The sequence below is a fragment of the Solanum stenotomum genome, chromosome 5 (assembly GCF_019186545.1).
Source record: "Solanum stenotomum isolate F172 chromosome 5, ASM1918654v1, whole genome shotgun sequence".
Classification (NCBI taxonomy): domain Eukaryota; kingdom Viridiplantae; phylum Streptophyta; class Magnoliopsida; order Solanales; family Solanaceae; genus Solanum; species Solanum stenotomum.
This window is the reverse complement of record NC_064286.1, coordinates 54,908,149-54,931,986: the sequence shown is the minus strand read 5'-3', so window position 1 is coordinate 54,931,986 and position 23,838 is coordinate 54,908,149. Positions and strand designations below refer to the sequence as shown.

Genomic DNA, 23,838 nt, shown 5'->3' with positions numbered 1-23,838 from the left:
TTAATATAAACAAACAACAAGACAATGCAAGTGAGAAATAAGATATTATCACCATGTTTGGATTAATTATCTAGGGTAAGTGTTATTATCCATGAAAGTCTCCATTCTCCAAACTAAGAGGGTATTTTGGTCTTTGAAGCAAAACTTTTTTGGGTGCCTATGGTCTTTCTAGAAAATGGAAAAAACCAACAGGACAATAAGGTAATTGAAACATTTTCTTCTTCCTTCTTCTTCCTCCTCACTTGGTTTATTCTCAACTAGGCCAGTGTTTTTCTGTTAAACGGTTCCTTCTCAAATTTCCATCTTCCATATGTGATCAAATTCACAAATGGACTACATATTACTTCTCCACCTGCAAATTTTCCCCTAAAAAATCCCACCATTGCCAAGAATAACCAAATCTAAGCTGCAATTTAACCATAAAGCTACAATCTTTGTCCAAAATGATCCCTAAAAGTTCAATCTTGGGAACAATGAAGAAGCAAAAGCCAATTTCAGGAACCCATTTCAACCCCTTTGATCTACTTTCTGAAGAAATCGTCTTTTCAGTTCTTGATTGTCTTAATGACAACCCATTGGACAAGAAATCATTTTCTCTTGTTTGCAAATCTTTTTATGCTATTGAGTCTCATCATAGGAAAATCTTGAAACCCTTTAGGCCAGAACACTTGACAAAGGTTCTTAGCAGATACCCACAAGCTACCCATCTGGATCTTTCCCTTTGTCCTAGAATTACAGACGGTTCACTAACAGTTATAGCTAATTTCTGTAAGGAAATGTTGAGGTCAATCAATCTTTCTAGGTCTAAGTTTTTTACTTATGTGGGGTTGTCGAATTTGGTGATGAATTGTGGGAATTTGGTTGAGATTGATTTGTCAAATGCAACTGAGTTGAAGGATGTGGGTGCTGCTGCATTAGCTGAGGCAAAGAACTTGGAGAAGTTGTGGTTGGTGAGGTGTAAGTCTTTAACTGATATTGGACTTGGGTGTATTGCTGTTGGCTGCAGGAAGCTCAGATTGCTTAGCCTGAGATGGTGTTTGGGTGTTGGTGATCTTGGTGTGGGGTTGATTGCAGTTAAGTGTAAGGAGATTAGGAGTTTGGATCTTTCTTACTTGCCGGTAATGGAGCTTTTCTTCCCTTATAAATTTTGTTTTCGATTATGTTTTTGCTCTGTACTTTTGTGTTGGTTATGTTTCTGTTTCTGTTTTTCATGGTAAGTTAGTTTGTTTGTCTAAGTAGTTCATTTGAACATGTTTAGACAGTATGCTCGTCGATTGGTTGGTGTTCCGTTTACTATGATTTTCAGGGTCAAATGATGTGTGTATTCATGTTGTGAATCAATAATCGCTAGATGTGTTGTGTGATTCATTTTGAGTACTGCTATTTGATTTCTCTTTGTCATACTCTGCCAAGCTTGTTTGCCAATTGATGGCTTATCAGATTATAGTCTTTCATGAATCCTTGCTTGTGTCATGAACTCGGTTTATTGAATTGTGATGTATCATGAATGCTAAATATGCACTGTATGTTATAGAACAAATGTAGCTTGGTGATGATAATTTATGCGGCTTTGGATGTGTTAACCAATGATTTAGAAGGTAATGTGCAGATTAAGCTGGCCAAGAAAGTATCATTATAAATAAAATGCTAAGCCGTTTAGGAATTTCTCACTGATATCTTAACGAAGTCTATGAGAATTGTGACATCCATGACGGAGGGCACACCAACAAGGGTGGGTCAAGACAAGTAATGGCAGGCTTTTAGCTTGGCAAGCTTCCGAAGAAGGGGTGCACATGACACCTTAAGGGAATTCACATCAGAATGGGAAAGAAGAACTTCATGAGAATATTTTGCACAAGATTATTTGTCACTCTCTATCCTCCGTAAGGGAGGAAAATTTCATGAGTTTGCATTGCTCAACAAGTGCTGACATGTCTTAGGTTCAAAACTAGACGATTTCTTCCCATCTGTATAAGCTTTAGTAGGCAAAGTTACCTGGTACGTGTGCTGGTGGGAGGGAGCAGGTCATTGGTGGGTATGCACTAGCTTGCCCAGGCACCAACGTCATAAAAAGGAAAAAGCTAGTGCTGATGTGTCGTCGAACTCAATGATGATTTTTTTAAAAATTGAACGGAAAATGACATTTCACAGAACATTAAATATTTAATATTATTAAACATTTGCTAAGATTCTTACATTGTCTTAGTTAAATTTATCCCGTGTATTGTGCTTTCTCTACTTGGGAGATATACAAGTTCTGAAAAATGAGTCTGCTTATGCACTTTGCACATCTCTTGCACTTGGCATGCTTCTGACCTTGAGTTTGTTGAAAAGAAAAGATATTGCAGAGTCCAGCTTTTGAATCCTAATGAACACCTCTGCTTGACATTCCGATGCATCTTCAGATGAATAATTGAATGTTCTCTTATCATACTCATGCTGGAATACTCTAAGTTAATGGAGGTTTTATGCTATAGAACATCTATCCATATTCTCTCGATATCTGTGCACCACTCAAGGATAGCATGACCAAAAAAATTGTGTTTTTAAGCACCTTGGTGCTTTGTCTGATGTCCAGGTCTCAATTACATTTCATGACCATCACAACATGCTCCTTTTTTCATCGTATAATATGGGAAAGTTCTTGTTCATGTGATTCGAAGTCCTTTCTTGACTTATGAAGTTACCACGACTTGGATATGAGCTTAAATAGAGGGACATAGACAATGAAAATTCATATAGCTGGCCCCAACTTGCTTGAGATTAAGGTGTGGTAGTAGTTGTTGGTGCTGTAGTTTCCCACTGCTTTGGTACAGAACTTAAATTCCAGACGTACCAAGTTTCCAGTGACTGACTGTATTTATGAAGTTGTTACATGTAATCTGTTTCTGTGTTCTGTTATTACATTCCATCTCTTTTTCTTTCTCCGTTTTTGTTTTGTTTTGTCTAGAGTTTCTTTATCGATCATACAATAATGTGTTGATCTTCTTATTAAACAGATCACTAATGAATGCTTATCATCGATCTCGAAACTGCAATATCTTGAAGATTTGGTTCTAGAAGGCTGTTATGGAATTGATGATGACAGCCTTGCATCCCTTGAGCAAGGCTGCAAGTCACTGGAGGTATGTACTTTGGAGGACTCTGTTTAACAGACTTTGATTCTCATATTTGCCTGATTGCCTCTCCTTGAGATAAAATGAACAATAAAAAATGAAGCTAGTATTGATGTATGAAATTGCCAAAAGCTCCCAGGACGTAGCTCAATTGGCGAAGGTTGATAAACTTGTGACCTAGGTCATTAGTTCGATCCCCATGTCAAGCGAATCTGATATTTAAGTGGCGAAGGGAGAAGTGAGCCCATCATCCCCGAGTTTCGAAGGCTGCAGTTGGTCCTAAGGGTTGGCTCCTAATGGATTGCCCAAAACTTTGTCAAATTGTCCTAGCTTCAAGCACTACTTTTAGATGTACATATATATGACTTTTTTTCCCTAATTGCCTAGTCAATAATTGGAGACCTACTGTGTGAATGCCACTATAAGTACTCTGAAATAGTTAAAGAACAAGGTAACTCAGATTTTTTTTTTTTGATAACCAAGAAATTCGTCTGTGACCCGCCCTTTGGACCAATCACAGCCTTCTAAACTCGGTGGATAATGGGCCCGCCCCTCTACCCTTCTCCACTTAAATACCGGGCTTCGCTTTGCATGGTGTGGGGCTTGAACCTGGGACTTAAGCCACAAATCCTCCACCTTTTGCCACTTGAGCTAGGCCTTGGGGGCAAGGTAACTCGGATTTTATGCACCCAGAATTCTACCTAATTGTCAGATGTCCCAAAGAAGTGGACTATTGTGCAAGTCAAGTGTTGCCTTTGCATGTATCATGCCTTTTGGTCCTTTTTTTCCTCTTAAATAACTTTTTTCTTTACAAGGTACTATTGACTAATGTCAGTGTATGTATGTTGGCTCTTTTCAGAAACTTGATATGTCGAGCTGTCAGAATGTTAGTCATGTGGGTTTGTCATCTCTTACCAGCTGTGCTGGATGTCTGCGGCAACTTGTATTGTCGTATGGTTCTCCCGTAAGGCTTAACAAACTTGAGCATCTTTCAGTAGTTTGAGTTTTAATTTGATTGTTGATTTCAAATTACTGGTATTTCAGGTTACACCTGCTGTCGCAGATAGCTTGCAGAAGCTTTCCAGGTTGCAGTGCGTCAAACTAGATGGTTGCCAAGTTACATGTTCTGGACTGAAGGCTATTGGAAATTGGTGTGTCTCACTTAAAGAACTGAGCTTAAGTAAATGTGTGGGAGTGACAGATGAAGGTCTCTGCTCCCTCGTAACAAAGCACAAAGACTTGGGGAAGCTTGACATTACTTGTTGCCGCAAGATTACTTACGTATCAATTTCCCATATAACGAATTCTTGTGCCTCCCTTACTTCTCTTAGGATGGAGTCTTGTACTCTAGTCACAAGAGAAGCTTTTGTTCTAATTGGACAGCGTTGCCAGTACCTTGAAGAGCTTGACCTTACAGACAACGAAATTGATGATGAAGGTCACCCCTTTACCTTAAAGGTCTCAGGCTTCTGTTGTAATTTTGAAAGTTCCACCTTTATATCTGACGGTGTCCTACATATGCAGGCTTGCAGACCATTTCCAAGTGTGCCAGCCTTTCCAGCTTAAAGCTAGGGATCTGTCTGAACATAACCGATCAGGGTCTTATCCACATTGGCATGTGCTGCTCAAATCTTAAGGAGCTTGACTTATATAGGTATGTATTTCATAGTTCATATTAATTGAGATAGTGTAACTATATATCTTGTGCAGTTTTTTTTTTATATTCTTTTCTTTTTGTGATGGATTGGCTAAACTCACTTTTTAACCATGGAGTACAAGAGATTGAGTGTGCTGATTACTGGGTTATTCTTCTTGACAGGTCTGCTGGAATTTCCGACTTGGGAATATTAGCAATCTCTCGCGGTTGTAGTGGCCTTGAAATGATCAATATTGCCTATTGCAATCGTATTACTGATGGCTCATTCATATCTATATCAAAGTGTTCAAAGTTGAATACACTTGAAAGTCGAGGTTGTCCTCTTGTCACATCTTTAGGTCTTGCAGCTGTTGCTGTGGGATGTAAGCAGCTTACAACACTAGACATCAAAAATTGCCACAACATTGATGATGCCGGAATGATTCCACTTGCTCACTTCTCGACAAACCTCAAACAGGTAACCACAGTTTCTCTTTCGTCGACATAGACGAACTGGAGCATTGACATCTAATATGAGCTTGCCATCTGTCAATTACACAGATAAATTTATCCTACACTTCAGTGACGGACGTGGGGCTGTTGTCTCTTGCCAGCATCAGCGGTCTACAGAACATGACAATCCTGCACCTCAAGGGTTTATCTCCTGGTGGGCTAGGAGCTGCACTGTTGGCTTGTGGCGGACTTACTAAAGTTAAGCTGCAGACATCATTTAAATCATTGCTACCACAAGCTCTCCTTCAACATCTAGAATCCCGGGGTTGTGTTTTTCAGTGGAGAGTGAAACCATTTCAGGTATCTTTCTCATTATTTATCATTACCTACTTTTTCTCTGAAAATATGTGAGGTACTTCTATGGTTGTCGAAATATACCGTCGTATGAATCAATTAGAATTACATATTTTAGCTAAACATGACATAGTTATTACTTGATCTTGAGGGTCAATGCAGTTTCAGAGGCTTTCTTGTTTGGCATTTAATTGAGACAATAAAATTACAGTTTTGATTATCTTTGTTGTAATAATGAAAATATCCTTTTTGCTTGATCTAGTCATTAATTATCTTTCTTTTATTGGTTAAACACAGGCTGAAGTAGATCCAATATACTGGAAAATTCAGCTGGACAATTTAGACTGAAGATTTGAGCCCTCAGTTTGAGCCATTTATGCGAGTGTCCTAAGATGGATAGTCGCCCCAGAACCTCCGGAGTCCTTACTTCATCTGTTAGCACTTCATCAGGCAAGGTGCATTGTTTATGGCAACTGTTTTGCCTGTTAAGTGTCTGCAACTTGTTCGTTTGTATCCTCTAAATACAAACAGGGAAACTCAATGTCCATTCAGCATTGCCCCGGCATCAAATCAATTTTGTCAAAAATGTTATGAGATGGATTAAACAGATCCAAATCATGTTTATTGTTTAGCAATCAATATCTGGGTTTGTGAATGTTTATTCCTCTTGACTAATGTGATTTCGCATGAAGTTACTTCAAATTTACTCTCAATTAAACAGTTATTTGACGGAAGTAGCTGTGCTTGTACCTTGAGAACTTTTCGCCCCCTCACCTCTTTGAGCTTTCCAGTCTTGAGCATGTCGATACCATTAAGAAGATGAAGCATCATAGATTTCTTATATGCTTTTGATCAATCACTTGATGTGATTCTTAAAGTAGGGGTGGAAATAAGATAATTATACAGTCTGAACAAACAACTTTGTTATAAAGAGGTTTGACTGTGTGAGTTATGCCATTAATCTCTAATGTTTAATGTCACAACATGATACGAAAGAATCAATTCGACTTCTCTGGATATGGACAGCTATTCTAGTTCAATCAATTAACTCTACATCAGATATAATGTTGTCAAGAAGTTCTTCGACATGTAGAGACTTCAAACTAAAAGAGTACTCCATTAATTTGATGACAATTTTCTTTACAAACAGATAAAATTTGCACTCTGAATTTCAACACACAGGTATATGAATGTTTCTGTAGTTTTTGATACATATGTACATGATCAAAACAGACACAAAGAATTAGTAACAAATGTACATTGGCAGAATGAAGTTGATCAAAGAATTATCAGACTTGGAATATCTTAAAGATGTGATCAAATGTCGGATTTATTTGAAAGCTTATGTCCAGAAATGAGAGCTGAGACTGCCAGAGCAAAGAATGCCAAGAACTCCATGCTAATTGCTGCTACTGAAGAATCTGTGAATATGTTGTCATTGTTTTCTCTCATCCTATTTGTCAGTGGCACAGCAGATGATGCAGCTGATAATAAGAAGTATGCTACTACCTGCAATTCCACAAAAAAAGTAAGAATTCAATCAATTTCATGTCTCATGACCGATTTAATCAAAGACTAGCTTGGTTTCAGAGATAAAGAGTCAATCACGAAAGGCACTTTTCTTACTGTTTATTCAATCCAAACTTCATGCTCACTAATGAAATCAAGCTAGTATTAAGAACAAAATCAGAGAATGGAGTCCACTGGCATGAGAATCAAGCGAAGTAGAGACATAAGCGGATCCAAAGAAAAGAAGCAAGATGGCCGTGAATGTGTGAGTTAAGCACATATCACTAGTTAGAATCTTATCACGGACAAAAACCTAGTATTTAAGTTGAGAAAATAAAGGGACATACACATTACCTACCGAGATCAGCTGACATTTACAACAACAAAAACATATCCCGTGTAATCGCACAAGTAGGGTTTAGGAAGGGTGGTGCATACGCTGCCTTCCCCTACCTTGTAAAGGTAAAGTGACTGTCTCTAATAGACCCTAAGCTCAGCTGACATTTCTTGGTTATAAGCAATTTTAATCAAGCTCTTCCCTTTTTCACAAATCTTGTTGACTACTACTCACCATATCTATTGAATTCAATTGTTCATATCAATGGAAAATGACCAACCTGATCACCAACGAAGCCAATTAAAGCTAATCTCTGCCGTGAAAAAGATTCCTTGCCAGTTGAAAGTTCTTGAATTTGCCTCAGAACTTGAAATCCTGTATATATTGTAGACAGAATTGCAATAGCCAACACATACCTGTTATGATCACATACCAAAATTCCATTCAATTTTCAAGACTAGAACAACATCTCCAACAAAAACAATAACAACGAACACTCGAACTTTGAGTATGCACATCTATAGACTATACATAATACACCTCACTCAACTCGTCTCGTCCGTGTCAGTTGAACACTCCAACTGAAAAAGTATTATTATACCAAAACAAAGCATAGACTGAAATTGGTATATGAGTGTATACCTGTATTCTTCATATTTATCAAAATCTTTCCAATCACCATGAGTATTGCTAGCCATAACAATGAAAGCAATCAATGAGAAAACCAAAGCAAGTCCATGCAAAATTAAACAACCCCTTTTCACTAAATCTTCTCTCTTCCATCTCCTCACGATTTCGGAGACACCGGTGCTGATTTCCGGTACCTGTCTCTCTCCATTTCCGGCTGCCGGAGGTGGAGTTGGTTCAGGCAAAACATCAGTCACCTTATGGGCATTTGCATCAGTCATTTTCTTCTCAAAATTAAGGCCTTTAATTATTGAACTGATAAACCAAATCAAGAATTATCGATAGATTTTGGGAATTGGGAAGTGGAAGAAGAAGAAAAAAAAAAAGAGAACTCTTACAGAGACAACAAACAACTAGAATTATCTGTTTTCTTTGCTGTATTTGACAGCTTAATTTTGTCGCCGTCTTAAAGTTAGCTCCAAATGAGAAAGCGATTCCTACGCAAGATTTATTCGTATCAAAGCTTAAATCGAGATCTCTAATTAAGAAAAAAAAAATTATTTAGTTCCTAATTATAATTATAAGGAGTGTAATGTTATGTGATGCTCTTTTTACACCAAAATGTTACTATCCTCATCTAGTATTATTTCTTTCGTTTCAATTTATGTGATATTTTTTATTTTTTGAGAGTCAAACAATTTAAGTTTGATCGATAATTTACGCATTTTCAATTTTTTTAAAAATAAAATTTATATATTTATAATCTATGTAAAAAGTACTATAAGTCACAATAATTGACAATTCAAAATATTTAAAAGATTTATGAAAAATTTAAAGTCAAAGATAGACTTGTTTGAATTTTAAAATTCAAAAAGTACCACATAAATTGAGACAGAGAGAGTAGTTGTGATATTTCAATTTTAATTTGAATAATTTTTCAATTCAAATTAAATAGGATGATTTTTATTGGCAACAAATTAATTGATAAGGGTCCAAAAGGAGTTGTTAAAAGCTTAAATGTGGGTGTTTCTAGATAATTCGAGTGGGTCCTGCTGAGTTTACTGATATTCCAAGTCATCTAATTGAAGGATAATATTGGTTGTAATTTTTTTTCTTTATGACAATGATTTTAATCGATACACGTCCATTGCTCATTCGACATTATTTTCGCTTTTCATAACTTGTTATTCAAATTTTTAAATCTTTTTTTTTTATGTGCGATTGTTTCTGAACAATTTCAAATATGTGGTTTCTAATAGGGGTGTGCATGGTATGGTACGATATGGTATTTGAAAGTTTTGATATCGTAATTTTGGTATTCGATTTTTATAACATTATATTAGTATCATACCGATTTAATTCGGTATGATTTGGTATATTGAAATTCGATTTTGGTATTTTACAATATGGTAAATTTGTAATCATAATTTGTTCAACTTCGATTAATATATACTCGTATAATAGAATATTATGATTTCGACAATTAAAAAAAATCTCAATTATATCATGCTAATACATTACACACGCAGAAATACATATGCCAAAATAAAGTACAAACAACTCATTTTATTAATCAATTACAATTCAAATACATTTGAATCAAAATAGAGTAGTCAAAGTTTTAACTTTTAACATTTTGTTTATACTAATACTAGGTTGCATATTTGCATATTTTAATAATATATATGTTTTTTATGTAACTATATACTTCAGTATGATATTCAATATTACGGTATGTTATATCTAAGTACCAAATACCGTATCGAATACAAAAAAAAACATATATATCATATACCACACTAAATATCATAATATCAAAGTCACAATATTAAATTTTTTGATATAATATGATATTTTGATATATACCATATGATGGCCACCCCTAGTACTGTCTAACGTTAGGTTTACTTTGGCTGAAATTTAGGAAGAAATAATTGGATTTTAGCCATATGTGCTTTAGCAAAAATAGCCAAGATTCAGGTAAAAATGATTGTCAACTATACATGATGTAGTTTAGGAAAAATTGGTTGAATTTCAATCATTAAGTAAAAGAAAATCATGTGCGCCTGAAATTGCAAAATATATTGAAATTTAGTTATATATGATCGAATTTCATATTGTCGCTGAACTTCAGTCATATGAAACTTTAAACATATATTTATAGTTATTTTGAAGTGATGGAGTTGCAAATTTCTACACGCTAAAAGTCTACGAGTATGACTTAAATGGTGATCTTGAAATCAAGTACTTGACATAAAGTTTAAAAAAGATTTTTAAATCTTGATCTTGGTCTTAAATTAAAGATAAATGTTCTTTAATTTTGTTATCTTAAATTATCATGTGGAAAGATTGAAACTAAAGAATTGTTATTTTTTTTTAAAAAAGGCTAAAAAATAAATTAAAACGAAGAAAATATAATTTAAACAATGATTCTACAAAAAAAAATTATGTTTTATTTACCGATCTTCTATGAAAAAGATCCCACAACTATGTAAACGAACCGGAAAATGGAGGAATGCTCCCCGTGTATAATTCCAAGATGGAAAAAGGGTTTTATATACCCTTCAACTTTGTTATTTAAACTTGATATACCATAATTATTAAAATGGTTCATATATCTCTATTATTACACAAATGACTCATATTTAAATTGAAAAGGTACACATATATGTACAATACGTTGGGTTATAATAAGGAAAGAATAACAAAGTAAATGCTGAATTTTCTATGAATTTCTACATACTATCCCGTCCTATTTACTTGTTGTCCTTATTAAAAATAAATATTTTTAATATTTATCATTTTACAAAATCAGTGTATAATACTATTCTTATTTTATCTCCGAAAGCTACTAACCTTAAAAGTATGCATCCGAGTAAACTACTATAGAGTAAAAAAGCTAGAATTAGGTAGTAGTTTATCACCTGATTGAATCTTTCTTACTCTATAGTTATTTATTAATTATATAAAAGAAAAAACAAAAGAAAATCAAGGGCTGAAATAACATGGAGTAACAAAAAAAAAAAGAGTTATGGCCTTAGCATGGGTTAATTAGATGAGGTCTATTTTTAAACCTAATTAATTTATTATATTCTCTCTAATACTAATTACTAGTACATGTTTTTTTTCCCCACAAATCATGAATGTTATCTCATGAGACAACATTCATGATTTGCTCATCACCGTCTTCCTCTTCTTTTTTTTTTTTTCTGATTTCCCTATAAGGAATCAGACATACTCCATATCTAAATTCTCTCACATTATAATTAAGAAGAGGAACATAATTAAGTTACTAAATTAGTTTTTTTTTTTTTGGAGAATTAATTGCATGTAATTATGGATTTGATCTCCCAATCTCAAGAGTACAAGATCTAATTGCAAGGTTATATAATTAAAGACAAGAGATGGGTGCATGTTGTACATGTCAAAGGGGACAAAAATTAGAAGGCAAGAATCGTCATCATCATAATCATAGTCATAATCATAATCACCATCATAGTTATTTTGAGGAGAATACTAATAATAATAATAATGGGGAGCATAAAGAAGGTGAAGATGATTATCAAAGCATAGTAGGAAGAGGAGATTTGGGTGCTAATGTAAGGTTATGTGGATTTTCTAAATTTGTATCAATGTATAGTCAACAAGGTAAAAAGGGGATCAATCAAGATGCCATGACTGTTTGGGAGGTAATCTTCTTTCCCATTACTTTACATTAAATTATTAAGATGCCCTTAAGCCAACCTGGTGCACGAAGCATCTTGTGTTCATAGAGGGTTTGGGAAAGTACCGCACCCTAAAGGGTTAAGATCGCTTAGACCCCCTTTCTCCATCATTCTATATTCCATTCAACAATGTAACCCTAATAGATGCAAATTAAATCATTTTTATGATAAAAAGTAGTATAGTATGATGCATATTGTTATTGTAATTATGTACTGATCAATTTATCTTTAGGGTAGCTAGATGAATGATCCCTAAATTCATTCATATAGAAAGTCATTTCTTTTGTACTAAAGTCTCCTTGGTTGTTCTTCATTCAGTGGCGGAGATACATTGGCCTAAGGGTGGTCGATTGAATCTTCTATCAAAAAAAAATTAACTATGCATATGTCATGAAATTATATTTTACATTGATAGTTGAATAAAGTTGATACTAGGCAAGTTTTTATGGTAGTGGCAAAGGCAGTGACGGAGCCAGAATTTTTAATTAGGGGGTTCAAAATCTGAAGAAATAGACACACGAAGTAGCCTAAGGGGTTTGACCTCTACTATATATACTTAAAAAATTATTTTAACCATGTAAAAATAATATAATTTTCTGCCGAAAGGGTTCGGATGAAACCCCTAAAGATATGGTGGCTCCGCCACTGGGCAAAGGGGGTTCGAAAAGTACTTAAGGTCATGGGCTGGACTCTGAACTCTGACGTTTTAGTAGTTATTGAATCCCCTTGACTCCTCCCCTGGTCGCATTCACCTTGAAAATACTCATGACATTCAACTTGCATAGAGGTAGTAGTTTTATGTTTTCTGTTCTAGATGGTCACTCATTGCCTCATTGGACACTGAAAATTCGCTACGTAGAGCATAAATTATGATTTATTGTGTAAAAATGGAGGCAGGGGATTGATACTATAATAACACACTTATATATTATTGTACAGAACTTTGGTGGACAGAAAGGCATGTTTTTCTGTGGTGTTTTTGATGGACATGGACCATCCGGCCACAAGGTGGCACGTTACGTTAGAGACTCGTTACCTTCTAAACTTTCATCATCCAATGTGATCAGTACCAATGTTATTAGATGGGATGCCGAAAAGGATGATGAATCTAACAACCCAATCTTCGATGCATGGAAAGATAAATTTATCAAGTCTTTTAAAGAAATGGATGAAGAACTTGAAGGTGATGGTTCTATCGAAAGCTATTGCAGTGGTACAACTGCAGTGACTTTAGTTAAACAGGTAAAAGAAAACATACTTAAAAGAACCTAAATATGTTAAATGAAACGATGGTTTCTTTGATCTTCTTGTTTATAATCTAAGGTGGCTAGATTTGCGGAATTTTCAGGGAGAACATTTGATAGTTGGAAATTTAGGAGATTCTCGAGCTATTATTTGCACCAGGGATGACAAAAATGAGCTTGTTGCTAAGCAACTCACTGTAGACTTGAAGCCTAACCTCCCAGGTAGGTGCTTTTTTACATTATCAGTGTATTGTAATCGGTTATAGCAGGTTCTTTACCAAATTTTAATTGCTATAGATAGTTAGTTGGAGAGGGGATCTATGATTCGGACTTTATGGGTTCTGTATTCTAGGACAACAACCTAAGTGTCAGTAACTCGGTTCTCAATATAATTTTTGTACATATTAGTAAATATCTTATTACATATATAGGATTCGGACCAAAGCCACTGAGTTCTGTCGAACCTGTATTGTATAAGCCTAGATTTGCCCCTGGTTAGCTGTTGTTACTAGTCATCCTTGACCTGATGGTGTAATATATTTTTACGTTGTGAAACTGTTTACAAAAGTTGTGTTAATAAGATTGGCTTCGTTTTGTTAATCTATTTGTGCAATCATCTCATCAGCTGAATATGAAAGAATCAAAAGTTGTGAAGGAAGAGTAATGGCGATGGAGGAAGAACCAAATATATACAGAGTATGGATGCCTGATCAAGATTGCCCTGGCCTTGCCATGGCAAGAGCTTTCGGAGATTTTTGTTTGAAAGACTTCGGTCTCATCTCGGTACCTGAAGTATATTATAGAAAGCTCACTGAAAAGGATGAATTCATTGTCTTGGCATCAGACGGGGTAAGCTATATCAGAATTCAAACTTCTTGCATATTCCCCCGAATCCTAGTACTTTTGGCTAGAACTTGCAGAAAAGACAACGCAATCTTGCTATGTTACATTTATAAATTTGTGAGGGCAACATGTCTTTGTGTAGCTTAGTTCATTAGATCGTTACTACGTCTAAGATGAGTTTAAATGGAGAGGCATGGTTAGTGATAATTCATATAGCCGATTCCAACTTGCTTAAGATTGTAGTTATAGTAGTATTACTACATTGTTCGTCTAAGATGAGCTTAAATGGAGCAAAATGGTCAGTGATGATTCATATAGCCGACCCCATATTGTGTGAGGTTGTAGTTATAGTAGTATCACTAAATTGCTCCATCATATGCCAAAAATGGAATTGACATCAACGTCTCACGAGGAAGCTCCGGATTACACATTTTGCCAACACTAGAGGACTAGAGGTAGATTCATAATTTAGAGTCAATGAGTTCAGAGTAGTCGCAGTCTAATATTTAAAACATAACTTTTTTTTTTTACATATATAATTCGAGTAAAAGAGATTTAATAAGACAGCTAATGCACATTGTCTTGTTTTTGGTGTATAGTTGTGGGATGTGTTAAGCAACGATGAAGTGATCCGGATAGTAGCTTCAGCAAGGAAGCGATCTATTGCAGCAAGACTCGTGGTGCATCATGCAGTTCGAGCCTGGAAATACAAGTACCCGTGTGCCAAGGTAGATGATTGTGCTGTTGTATGCTTGTTCTTGAAACGCCAGAAGCCTCTGCTAACGAAATCGTTGTCAGAAGTAACCGAGCTGAGCTTAAATTATTCAGAGATAGCAACCAGCAAAAACTACTCACCAAACTCCAAGATAGATGATGGTCTTGATACACTGCTAAATTATCAAGTCAAGGAAGAAAAAGATCCAAATGTTGCTACTGGACTTAATGATGATCATAAAAAGAGTTCTTCGAGACACGCTCGTTACCTTAGCAGAAGAAAATCTGCAGTGAATTTTTGAGTCCATTGTAATGAAGCAGTAATGTGTGAAATTGAAAAGAAGAAAAAAAAAATGTAAGCTACAAATTTAAATGAAATACTTGTATGTATTTTGATTTGTATAGTAGTACTAGTCAAATTGCCCAAGGCAAAAGATGAATGATGGTGTGTTTGGCAAAAAAAATGATGACAAAATCAGGATTGACACCTTGGAGAGTTGAAAAATGTTGTTGCTACTTGCTATATAACCTAGCTAATTAACTAGAAAGGAACATGGCATTGTGATGAATCATGATACAGCTCGGGTTGAAGATCGGGGGAAGTTTAAAAGATGAGGAAACCTAGCCGCTTCTGGTCAGGGTGGGGATAAGTTTTTTGCTTCTTCCCAAACTTATCCCCACAAATCCGACCTTGTAAGGCTAGTGCTTGGTGTTCGTTTATTCTATCATGTTCAGATAGGCGACTAATATTAAAATAACTAGTGAAGTAGTTTCCATCAGACTAAATGTTCGTTTCGTACACTAATTCTCCCTCCCCCACCCCCATTTTGAACGAAAAAAAAGTGTTACATTATATTTTCTTCAATGGCTAACAGATTGACTGATCCATATTGTTCTATTATTTCTTTATGTCATATCTTAATAACAAATTGATTGCACCTATAATTGAAATGTAAATCGAACCCTTTTCTTATAATAACTGTGAAATATTACTATACCAATAAAATAAAATTAATGCATCGACAATTATAACCATCTTTCAGGAAGAGTGTCAAGAGCTAGAAATTAAAAAAGCGCGATCTTAGCTAGAAATATTCCATGGTGATGTATGCATTCCCCTCACCATCCTTGTGAGCTCCAAATCAATTAATCAAAATTGTACACTTGTAAGAACGTTTTTCATGCTATCTGCGTTCTCTGATCTCCCCTATATTTTACAACAATATAGCAAAAATTTACATATTTTTTTCTCTTTTGTTTTTTGGTTTTTGAGATTATTTTTGTAGTTGCCAAAGACAACTAAAGCTAGAGGCAAATTATAAAATTAAATAGAGACACCAAAAAGGTAAAAAAGATAAAAGAATATCCTAATTATCATTGTTAAGACATTGCACTTTTCACTAGCTAGACAATTAGTTAGCTAACTTATGGTGGGTACTTGAATATTCAAAAGTAATTTTGTTATGGTATATTGTAACGTTTTATCATATGGTCAAATAGTTTTCCATTTTACACATGAAAAAATAAGATATATTTCACATAAAATACAATTCTTACCTCTCACATTAGGATTAATAGTATTTTTGATCCCTTAGTTATTATTAAATTTTGATTTTTAGTCCCTATAGCATTCACTAACCACATTTTAACCTTCATTTTGTATATTGAATTGTGCACTTTCAGTCCCTTTATTTGTTAACATTCACAAATATACTATAATTATTAATTGTTGCACTTCTTAATTTCTCATGCATTATATCAAGTTTACATGGTTACACCATATTTAACGACAATATAGTGTATATATATAGTCACTATTATATTCACTATTCATAGGACAATATAGTGTATATATATAGTCACATTTAGATTACATCCAATATTCATAGGAACTTATACTTAATCGTTCATTTTATAATTTCTTACTTAATTTTCTCATTTAATAATATTCGCAATATTTTTGAAAATAGGGTAGTACATGATATTCACGTGCAACGCACGTGCGTCAAAACTAGAATAGTTAAATATACCATGTTCTCTACATAAATAAAGGAACCAATAGGCAATAACACACATTTAAATTAATTGAAGAATAAATATTTTGGGTCATATATCACAATTAGGACCAAAAGGAGACTTTACCAATTACTTTGGGATCAAAAGTATTATAATCCTCTCACATTAGGTAGGTTTGGATGGTTAATTTAAAAGAAAAATATTTATCTACATTCTGTCCTGGGCCGTCAGCCGAATTTTATCAATAAATGAATTAGGTTAGAAATCTTGAGACTTTCGTCAAGAGTATTCTGCTGAAAAATCCTCCGTCAATCGCCAACACCTTTCCATGAATAGATCAAAGGATCCTCGGAAAAATCCATTAAGGTTAGATTATTACTTACTTTTATAGAAAATTACATCAACTTATATCAATTTATCATGATTAAATCTAAGTAAATTGTTCCAAATGTAGACACAAAATGTAAATGTAGTTTTGTTAGATTGTCAATTTATGGTAGTGCTCATAGTTAATAAACTTACACCTCATAGATTTAGGGTATGAAGATTATCATTTGTAAAACTAGTGGTTAAGAACAAATAAAAATTGATAAAATGAGTCTTTAAAAATTTATGAATATAGAAATTGTATCTTCACCAATTTGTCTTTTTTTTTTTTTCAATTTTTTGGCATTTTTTTCTTATTTAAATTTAAATTAATTATTGTATTATAAAATCAAATTACTTAATATATTACAAATAAATATTTTATTAATGGAGTAATATTTATACCAAAGACTCTTCACATTCTTTTTTGGGAAAATGCATAAGTACCCTCCCAGCCTATGCTCAAAATCCTTGAGACACACCTAACATTTACTAAGGTCCTATATATTACCCCCGAACTTATTTTATATATAATTTTCTACCCCTTTCTGGCCTACATGGCACTATCTTGTTAATTTTTTCAAGAATAGTGCCACATAGGCCAAAAAGGGGTAGAAAATTATATATAAAATAAGTTCGGGGGGTAATAGGACCTTAGTAAAGGTTAGGTGTGTCTCAGGGATTTTGGGCATAGGCTTGGGGGGGGGGGGGTACTGATGCATTTTCCCTTCTTTTTTTCTTTGTTAGCCTCACTTCTAATCATAAATCATAAAATGATAATATATTTTAATATTTTGAGTGTTTTCTCTTTATTATTTAATTTATTTACAAGGACTAATTACCCATGACCTACTACTCTTTAGTTTTTATTTTTAATAATATTCAAAACTCATAATTTTCATGTCCATAACCTCCGAAAATTAATTTGTAAGTTTATGATGTCTTATGGTATTCCTATATTTTGCCTATATAAACTCATATTTAGTTTAATAGAGATTCACATTCAAGATTATCCTTTCCCTTCTTTATCTTATTGGTTTGTGAATTAACTAACATGTAACAAAAAAGAAGTACATGAAGGTGAGAAATATTTCATTCCCAAGTCTTTCTCTTCATTTTCTACAATTTGCCTATCTAAATTCATATTTAATTTCATGAAAATTCACATTTAGGAATATATTTTTCTTCTTCATCATATTAGTTTGTAAATTAATGTAACGAAAAAAAAGTACATGAAAGGTAAGAAATATTTCATTCTCAAGTCTCTTTTTATTTTTATGTATTTGTATATGCTTTCTTAATATTTTATTTATGTATGCATTATTATTCTCCAAGCAAGTATGATTAAAAAAAAACTTTGTAATAATGAACAATGTGTTGTTAGTATGTTATTGTTCTCTTTAATAGTGTAATTGTTCTCTTTAATAGTCAATTTGCTAAATATAATATAGTTTGATTACAATATGTGTGAGATTTCAAGAGATGATTATTATTTATTGTTAATACAATATATTCAAAAAAATCATTTACATATAGTTTAGCTTTCTTTCTTTCTTTTGGTATAATTACTTTCAATTGGTATGATATTTTATTTATTCATAATTATGTTTTTTTTATTCAATTGGTAGCATACAATGAAGAGGTTGACATATGGAGTACATAATATGATGACTGATCTACTTACAAAGAAAGATAGTAGAAGAAAAGCAATTTTTGAAGCATAATTAGGGATTAGTTTTTGCTAGAATTTGTTTTGCTATTTTGACTTGTATTGGTAAGGTAGCTACTTTTGCTAGATTTTTTAAACTTTAGTTTGTACAAGTAAATTAACTACATGTATTGGCAAGCTACTCATTTGGTTCTTTACTATTATTGTTTTTTTGTTATTAAGCACAATTAATATAACTATCTCATTTAAAAAATAAATAAATTATGATGATAATGAGCTTCATTTTTATTATGCTTGCAAGAAAATAATTAAAATTCTATAATGTCTTTTTTTGGTATTTAACAATTTGTTTTCGTCACTATTCTTTTTTGTTTGAAATGTATTCATATTTTTTATTGAGTCACCAATAATTTTATTTTTTTGTTCATTTTTGTATTTCTATCACTTATTTTGACATTTATTATTTATTTATTTATTTTAACAAATAAAATTAATACATGATTATTAATGCAATTGATATCTAATAAAATTCATAACTCATGTCTCTTCATTTTACTTGTAACTTCTACTCTTAAATATTGTTATAACTTTTTCATGTTTCTTTTTCATATTTTTTATTAATATTTTAATTAATGTTTAAAAAATAAAAAAATTAATAATAAATACATAATGAAGAACTTCAAAAGTTTTTTTTACGAAATCATAATTTGTAGAGAGGATCGTAAAAATATGTATACAATATATTGTTATTTCAAAATATGATCTCTATTTCATTTATTTCACCATGATAAATAATTTATTTTACTATATACATATTGAAAAAATGTATCATATCGCATATGAAGAGAATATCAATATTGTTTATATATCTGATACTAACATGAATATAAATATTATATATTATTTTCCGATAAATATTTTTTGTAACCGTGCGAAGCGCGGATAATTTTCCTAATTTCATAAATGACTAAATAATCGAAAAAGGTCAAAATGGTCCTTAATATATCTTCTGTCTATGAGACAGAATTTGTCCTTTCTTTTATCTATTGGATCAAATTTACCTTTAACATTTTTTTATGCTTAAAATTGTTCATCTATTAACGATACATTTATATGACATTGAATTTAATTTTAATTTTATATATGACCTTTATTTGTTGGTTGCATAGACTCGTCCAGCATAGACTCGACCCATCCATGACCAAGGGTGACTAAATCACCTAAAATTAGAGGTGGATATGGTTTTAGTCAACTTGAAATCCAAACTTTTTAGTTATTTGATCTGAATTTTTGGATTATGGATTGAACTTGAAATTTTGCTTTTAAAATTTACGAATTTTGGATTGGATATCAGATTAGTATTACATTAAGTCATATCCATATCATATGGGTTCAATATTAATAAGTTCAATTTCAAAAGATCTAATAGATCAATACTCTAAGGCCCTACTATTATAGTATTAAGTCCAATATGAAATTATACGATGGGCAATACAATGTTCTCAGTCCTTGTTAACGGTAGAAATTGTATATTCTAGGGAGTAAAATATTAGATGAATTGAAGTTGTTAATTGTTATGGCTTGCCTTAAAGGCTCAAAAGTAAAAATATAAAATATAAAATGTTCAAGTCGACTAATCCAAAATCTAACTTAAAAAATCTAATTCAATCAGAGCTTATTTGTATTGTAATTTCTTCAATAAAAAAAATGATATATCTAAACTGAAATTTTCCATTCCAATTTGAATGGCACAAACACCCAACTCCCACTCCTACCTAAAATCGAATTACCTAATTGTTATGCCGAATCGAGCTTTGAAAGACAGGTATTTGATATTTAGTTTTAGTTATCAAAATTAAAATTTTAAAATACCAAATCGAATATCGAATGTCCACCCTAAAGATCCCGTGTCTGCTTTTTGTATGTGGTAACAATTGTCATATCATATGTTTACTTTCCATGTGTTGTATTCACTAAGCATATCAAAGCTAATTGATATAACTGAATTCACCAAGAACTCAAGTTTGAAACTTCGACTATTTATTTATTTTCAGGGTACGTTCGGTACGGAAAAGTATTCTCAATTAAATAAAAAGAAAAATCATTTAAATTTTAAAATTTAAAATAATCAAATAAATTTGAATTGTTAAAGTAAATTCCATATAATATCAAAATGTGTAATATAAATCGTAGAATATTTTAGAAATAAATAAAATATAACATAAGAAAGTAAAAAGAAAAAAAAAAAAGTACAGTTGGTCAGTTGGGTGTGTTAGTTTGTTTCATCAAGTACTTGGGAGTGCAATTTCGCGCCTCTTTTAGTTATAACAGTTTTCTTCTTCCATTTAAAAGTGAAAATTCTCTCAATTCTCTCAGGTAATTTTCCCTTTTCTTCTCCAGTTCTCATTGTAAATTCGATTTCGATACAATTGAACTTCGGTTTTATAGGTATATATTTGGTTCAGATAACCGTCTGATCATCGATGTGATAGCTACAATACTCTCTTGTTGAGCAAGGAAATTATACATTTCATCGATTTTTGCTACTGTGATTGTCTCGCTATGTTATATATCCTTGTATTTATGGGCTTGTAGTTGATTAAGCATTTGATGTGATTCCTCTGTACTTTTTACTAAGCGATTTTAGTCTATGTGAAAGTTTTCCTTGTTTGATTTTGATGTTTAAGTCTTCGGATTTTGATTCATTTCTAGCTGTATCATATGAATTTAGTTGTTGATGTGAATTTGGACATGCTTTGTTGGATTTATATTTGAGGTCTCGTTCGTACTTATTATTTTGACTGTTTAATTCTTGTGCTTTGTCTAGGTTGATTATAGTAGTAGCTCTATTTTTCATTTACAGTTCTGTCCATATGAATTTTTCAGGATGTGGGAAAAGAAAAAAACATTTAGAAATCTGCCAAGAGATCAACTAGGCGGTGTTATATTTGGCTGCACCAATGATACGATAAGAGAGTGTCTCGAAAATCAACTAGTTGGTCAGTTATTTGGCCCTAATATATTGTCCTTTGATTAAAAAAAATTAGGACAATGGGTTGTTGTTACTCAATTATAAACATTTTAAAATCTTTGACAGGTTTGCCTAGAGCACACTTTATATATGTGAAAAATGTAAATCCTGGTTTGCCAGTGTTCTTGTTCAACTACGACGATAAGAAGCTCCATGGAATCTTTGAGGCTGCAAGCTCTGGTCAAATGCTAATCAATCCATATGCTTGGAAAAAAGATGGTGATGAAAGAACACGATTTCCTGCACAGGTTTCATATCATTGTTTTCTTTTTGGCTTTATCTGCTTATGTTGATGCACGCCGTGTTGGCAAAAGATATGAACAACTACTCGAATAAGATGTTAACAGAGAAAAACTTGATCTTATTCTATTACTTCAGAAGACAACACTACAAGTCTTCAAATAGAACTTGGAAAGAAACAAACCTAGAGAAAAAATAGGGAACTAGTTTAGCACTAACCCATGACCTGCTAACTGATTAACATCAACTTATTAGGACTCCTAGAGCTAGTTAACTGGAAACATAAAAGACTCCTAAAAGTACTGCCACTAACACTTCCCCTTGATTCAAACTCACACACGCCCAACTGCAACTGGAAATATTCATGCTTCGTAAATATATCCGCTGCTTGCTCGTTTGTGCCGCAGAATTTCAGCACTATTATTCCATCCGCTACCAATGTCCGAATAAAGTGATATTGCACATCAATGTGCTTAGTTCTCCCATGAAAAGAGAGATTCTTAGCCATAGCAATTGCTGATACTCCTTTTGCTCGTAACAAAAATCTTCAAGTAGTTTCCGGAGCCATAAAGCTTGTCGTGCTGCTAAACTTGCTGCTGTATACTCTGCCTCAGATGTCGACAAAGCTACTATCTCCTACTTCTTTGAACTCCATGTCACAACTCCAGAATCAAAGCTGAAACAACTTCCGGAAGTGCTTTTCCGGTCATCCAAGCAGCCTGCATAATCACTGTCAGTAAATCCAACCAATCTGAAATTTGGTGCTTTAGAATACCAGATACCAAAGTTTGTTGTTCCAGCAACATAACGAAGAACTCGCTTCGCAGCACCAAAATGTTGCTCTGTGGGACTTTGCAAAAATCTGGACACAACACTAACAAAAATGGCAATGTCAGATCTAACGTGTGTTAGATAATTCAAGCCACCAACTAAACTTCTAAATAATTTAGGACTTGCTTTCTCAGCTCCATCTGAAGGGTGCAACTTTTCATTGATATTCATCGGTGTAGTTGCTACTTCGCAGTTCATCATTTATCTTGGATCACCTCAAGCCCCAAGAAATATTTCAGTAAGCCCAACTCACACATCTCAAAGTTTCTTATCATACCGGACTTGAAATCATTAACTAAAGACTTTGAGGAACCAATATAAATCATATCATCAATGTAGAGACAGACCAACAAAAATTCATCAGTGCCTTGTTTCTTCAAGTACAAAGTGGGCTCGTTGTCACTTCTTCTGAATCCACTACCTTGAAAGAATGAGTCAATTTTGCTATACCATGCACATGGAGCTTGCTTTAGCCCGTAAAGAGCTTTTCTTAAGTTGTAGACTTTATTCTCGTTGCCAGTAATCATAAAGCCTTGAGGTTGTGAAACATAAACCTCCTCTTCTAAATCACCATTCAAGAAAGCAGACTTCACATCAAACTGATACATTGGCAAGTGCAATTGTGCAGCCAAAGCCAAAACAACTCTCATTGTTTCAAATCGAGCAACAGGAGAAAATTTTTCGTCAAAATCTACACCTTGTTGTTGTGAATATCCTTTCACCACGGTCGAGCTTTGTGCTTTTGAATGCTCCCATCAGCATTATACTTTGTTCGAAACACCCATTTGAGCCCTATTACATTCTTTCCTTCAGGTGCATCAACTAACTCCCATGTAGAGTTTCTTTCAATTGCTTGCATCTCTTCAATCATAGCATTCTTCCGTTCAGATTGATCTACTGCTTCTTCATAACAAACAGGATCTGAAACAAGCAAAGCAAATGGACAAGAAGTATTTCTAGTGTTAGGGTACTTAGGATTCAGTTTCTTTCCGTTGTTGATCTTCTTAATGGGATCGGCTCAACTGAAGACTCATAAGGTGCAACAGTTGTTGATTCTGCAATTGATGAGCTAACATATGAACTTACAGGAGAAGAATTTGGGTGAATTTCCAGAATCTACTGCAGGT

General features: G+C 33.4%; 4 protein-coding genes across 4 annotated transcripts; 2 read left to right on the top strand and 2 right to left on the bottom strand.

The window, feature by feature from the left end:
- The first annotated feature begins 230 nt into the window (after nt 1-230).
- On the top strand, nt 231-6,234 carry LOC125865133 (F-box/LRR-repeat protein 3). The gene is made up of 8 exons (XM_049545311.1): nt 231-1,118; nt 3,000-3,125; nt 3,976-4,080; nt 4,161-4,554; nt 4,641-4,770; nt 4,936-5,230; nt 5,314-5,565; nt 5,857-6,234. Exons 1-8 carry the CDS (start codon nt 444-446, stop codon nt 5,905-5,907), a joined length of 2,028 nt encoding a protein of 675 aa, XP_049401268.1. The 5' UTR covers nt 231-443; the 3' UTR covers nt 5,908-6,234.
- A 460-nt stretch (nt 6,235-6,694) lies between these two features.
- LOC125866267 (CASP-like protein 4B1) lies at nt 6,695-8,461 on the bottom strand. The gene is made up of 3 exons (XM_049546603.1): nt 8,048-8,461; nt 7,686-7,821; nt 6,695-7,068 (listed from the first exon to the last, which is right to left on the bottom strand). The coding sequence occupies exons 1-3, from the start codon at nt 8,311-8,313 to the stop codon at nt 6,877-6,879; spliced, it is 594 nt and encodes a 197-aa protein (XP_049402560.1). The 5' UTR covers nt 8,314-8,461; the 3' UTR covers nt 6,695-6,876.
- Nucleotides 8,462-11,216: 2,755 nt separating this feature from the next.
- LOC125866330 (probable protein phosphatase 2C 65) lies at nt 11,217-15,068 on the top strand. Its single transcript, XM_049546680.1, has 5 exons — nt 11,217-11,721; nt 12,697-12,999; nt 13,106-13,223; nt 13,627-13,850; nt 14,444-15,068. The coding sequence occupies exons 1-5, from the start codon at nt 11,437-11,439 to the stop codon at nt 14,858-14,860; spliced, it is 1,347 nt and encodes a 448-aa protein (XP_049402637.1). The 5' UTR covers nt 11,217-11,436; the 3' UTR covers nt 14,861-15,068.
- A 7,448-nt stretch (nt 15,069-22,516) lies between these two features.
- Nucleotides 22,517-22,882, bottom strand: LOC125864152 (secreted RxLR effector protein 161-like). Its single transcript, XM_049544074.1, has one exon. The coding sequence runs from the start codon at nt 22,880-22,882 to the stop codon at nt 22,517-22,519; it is 366 nt and encodes a 121-aa protein (XP_049400031.1).
- Between the last annotated feature and the right edge of the window lie 956 nt (nt 22,883-23,838).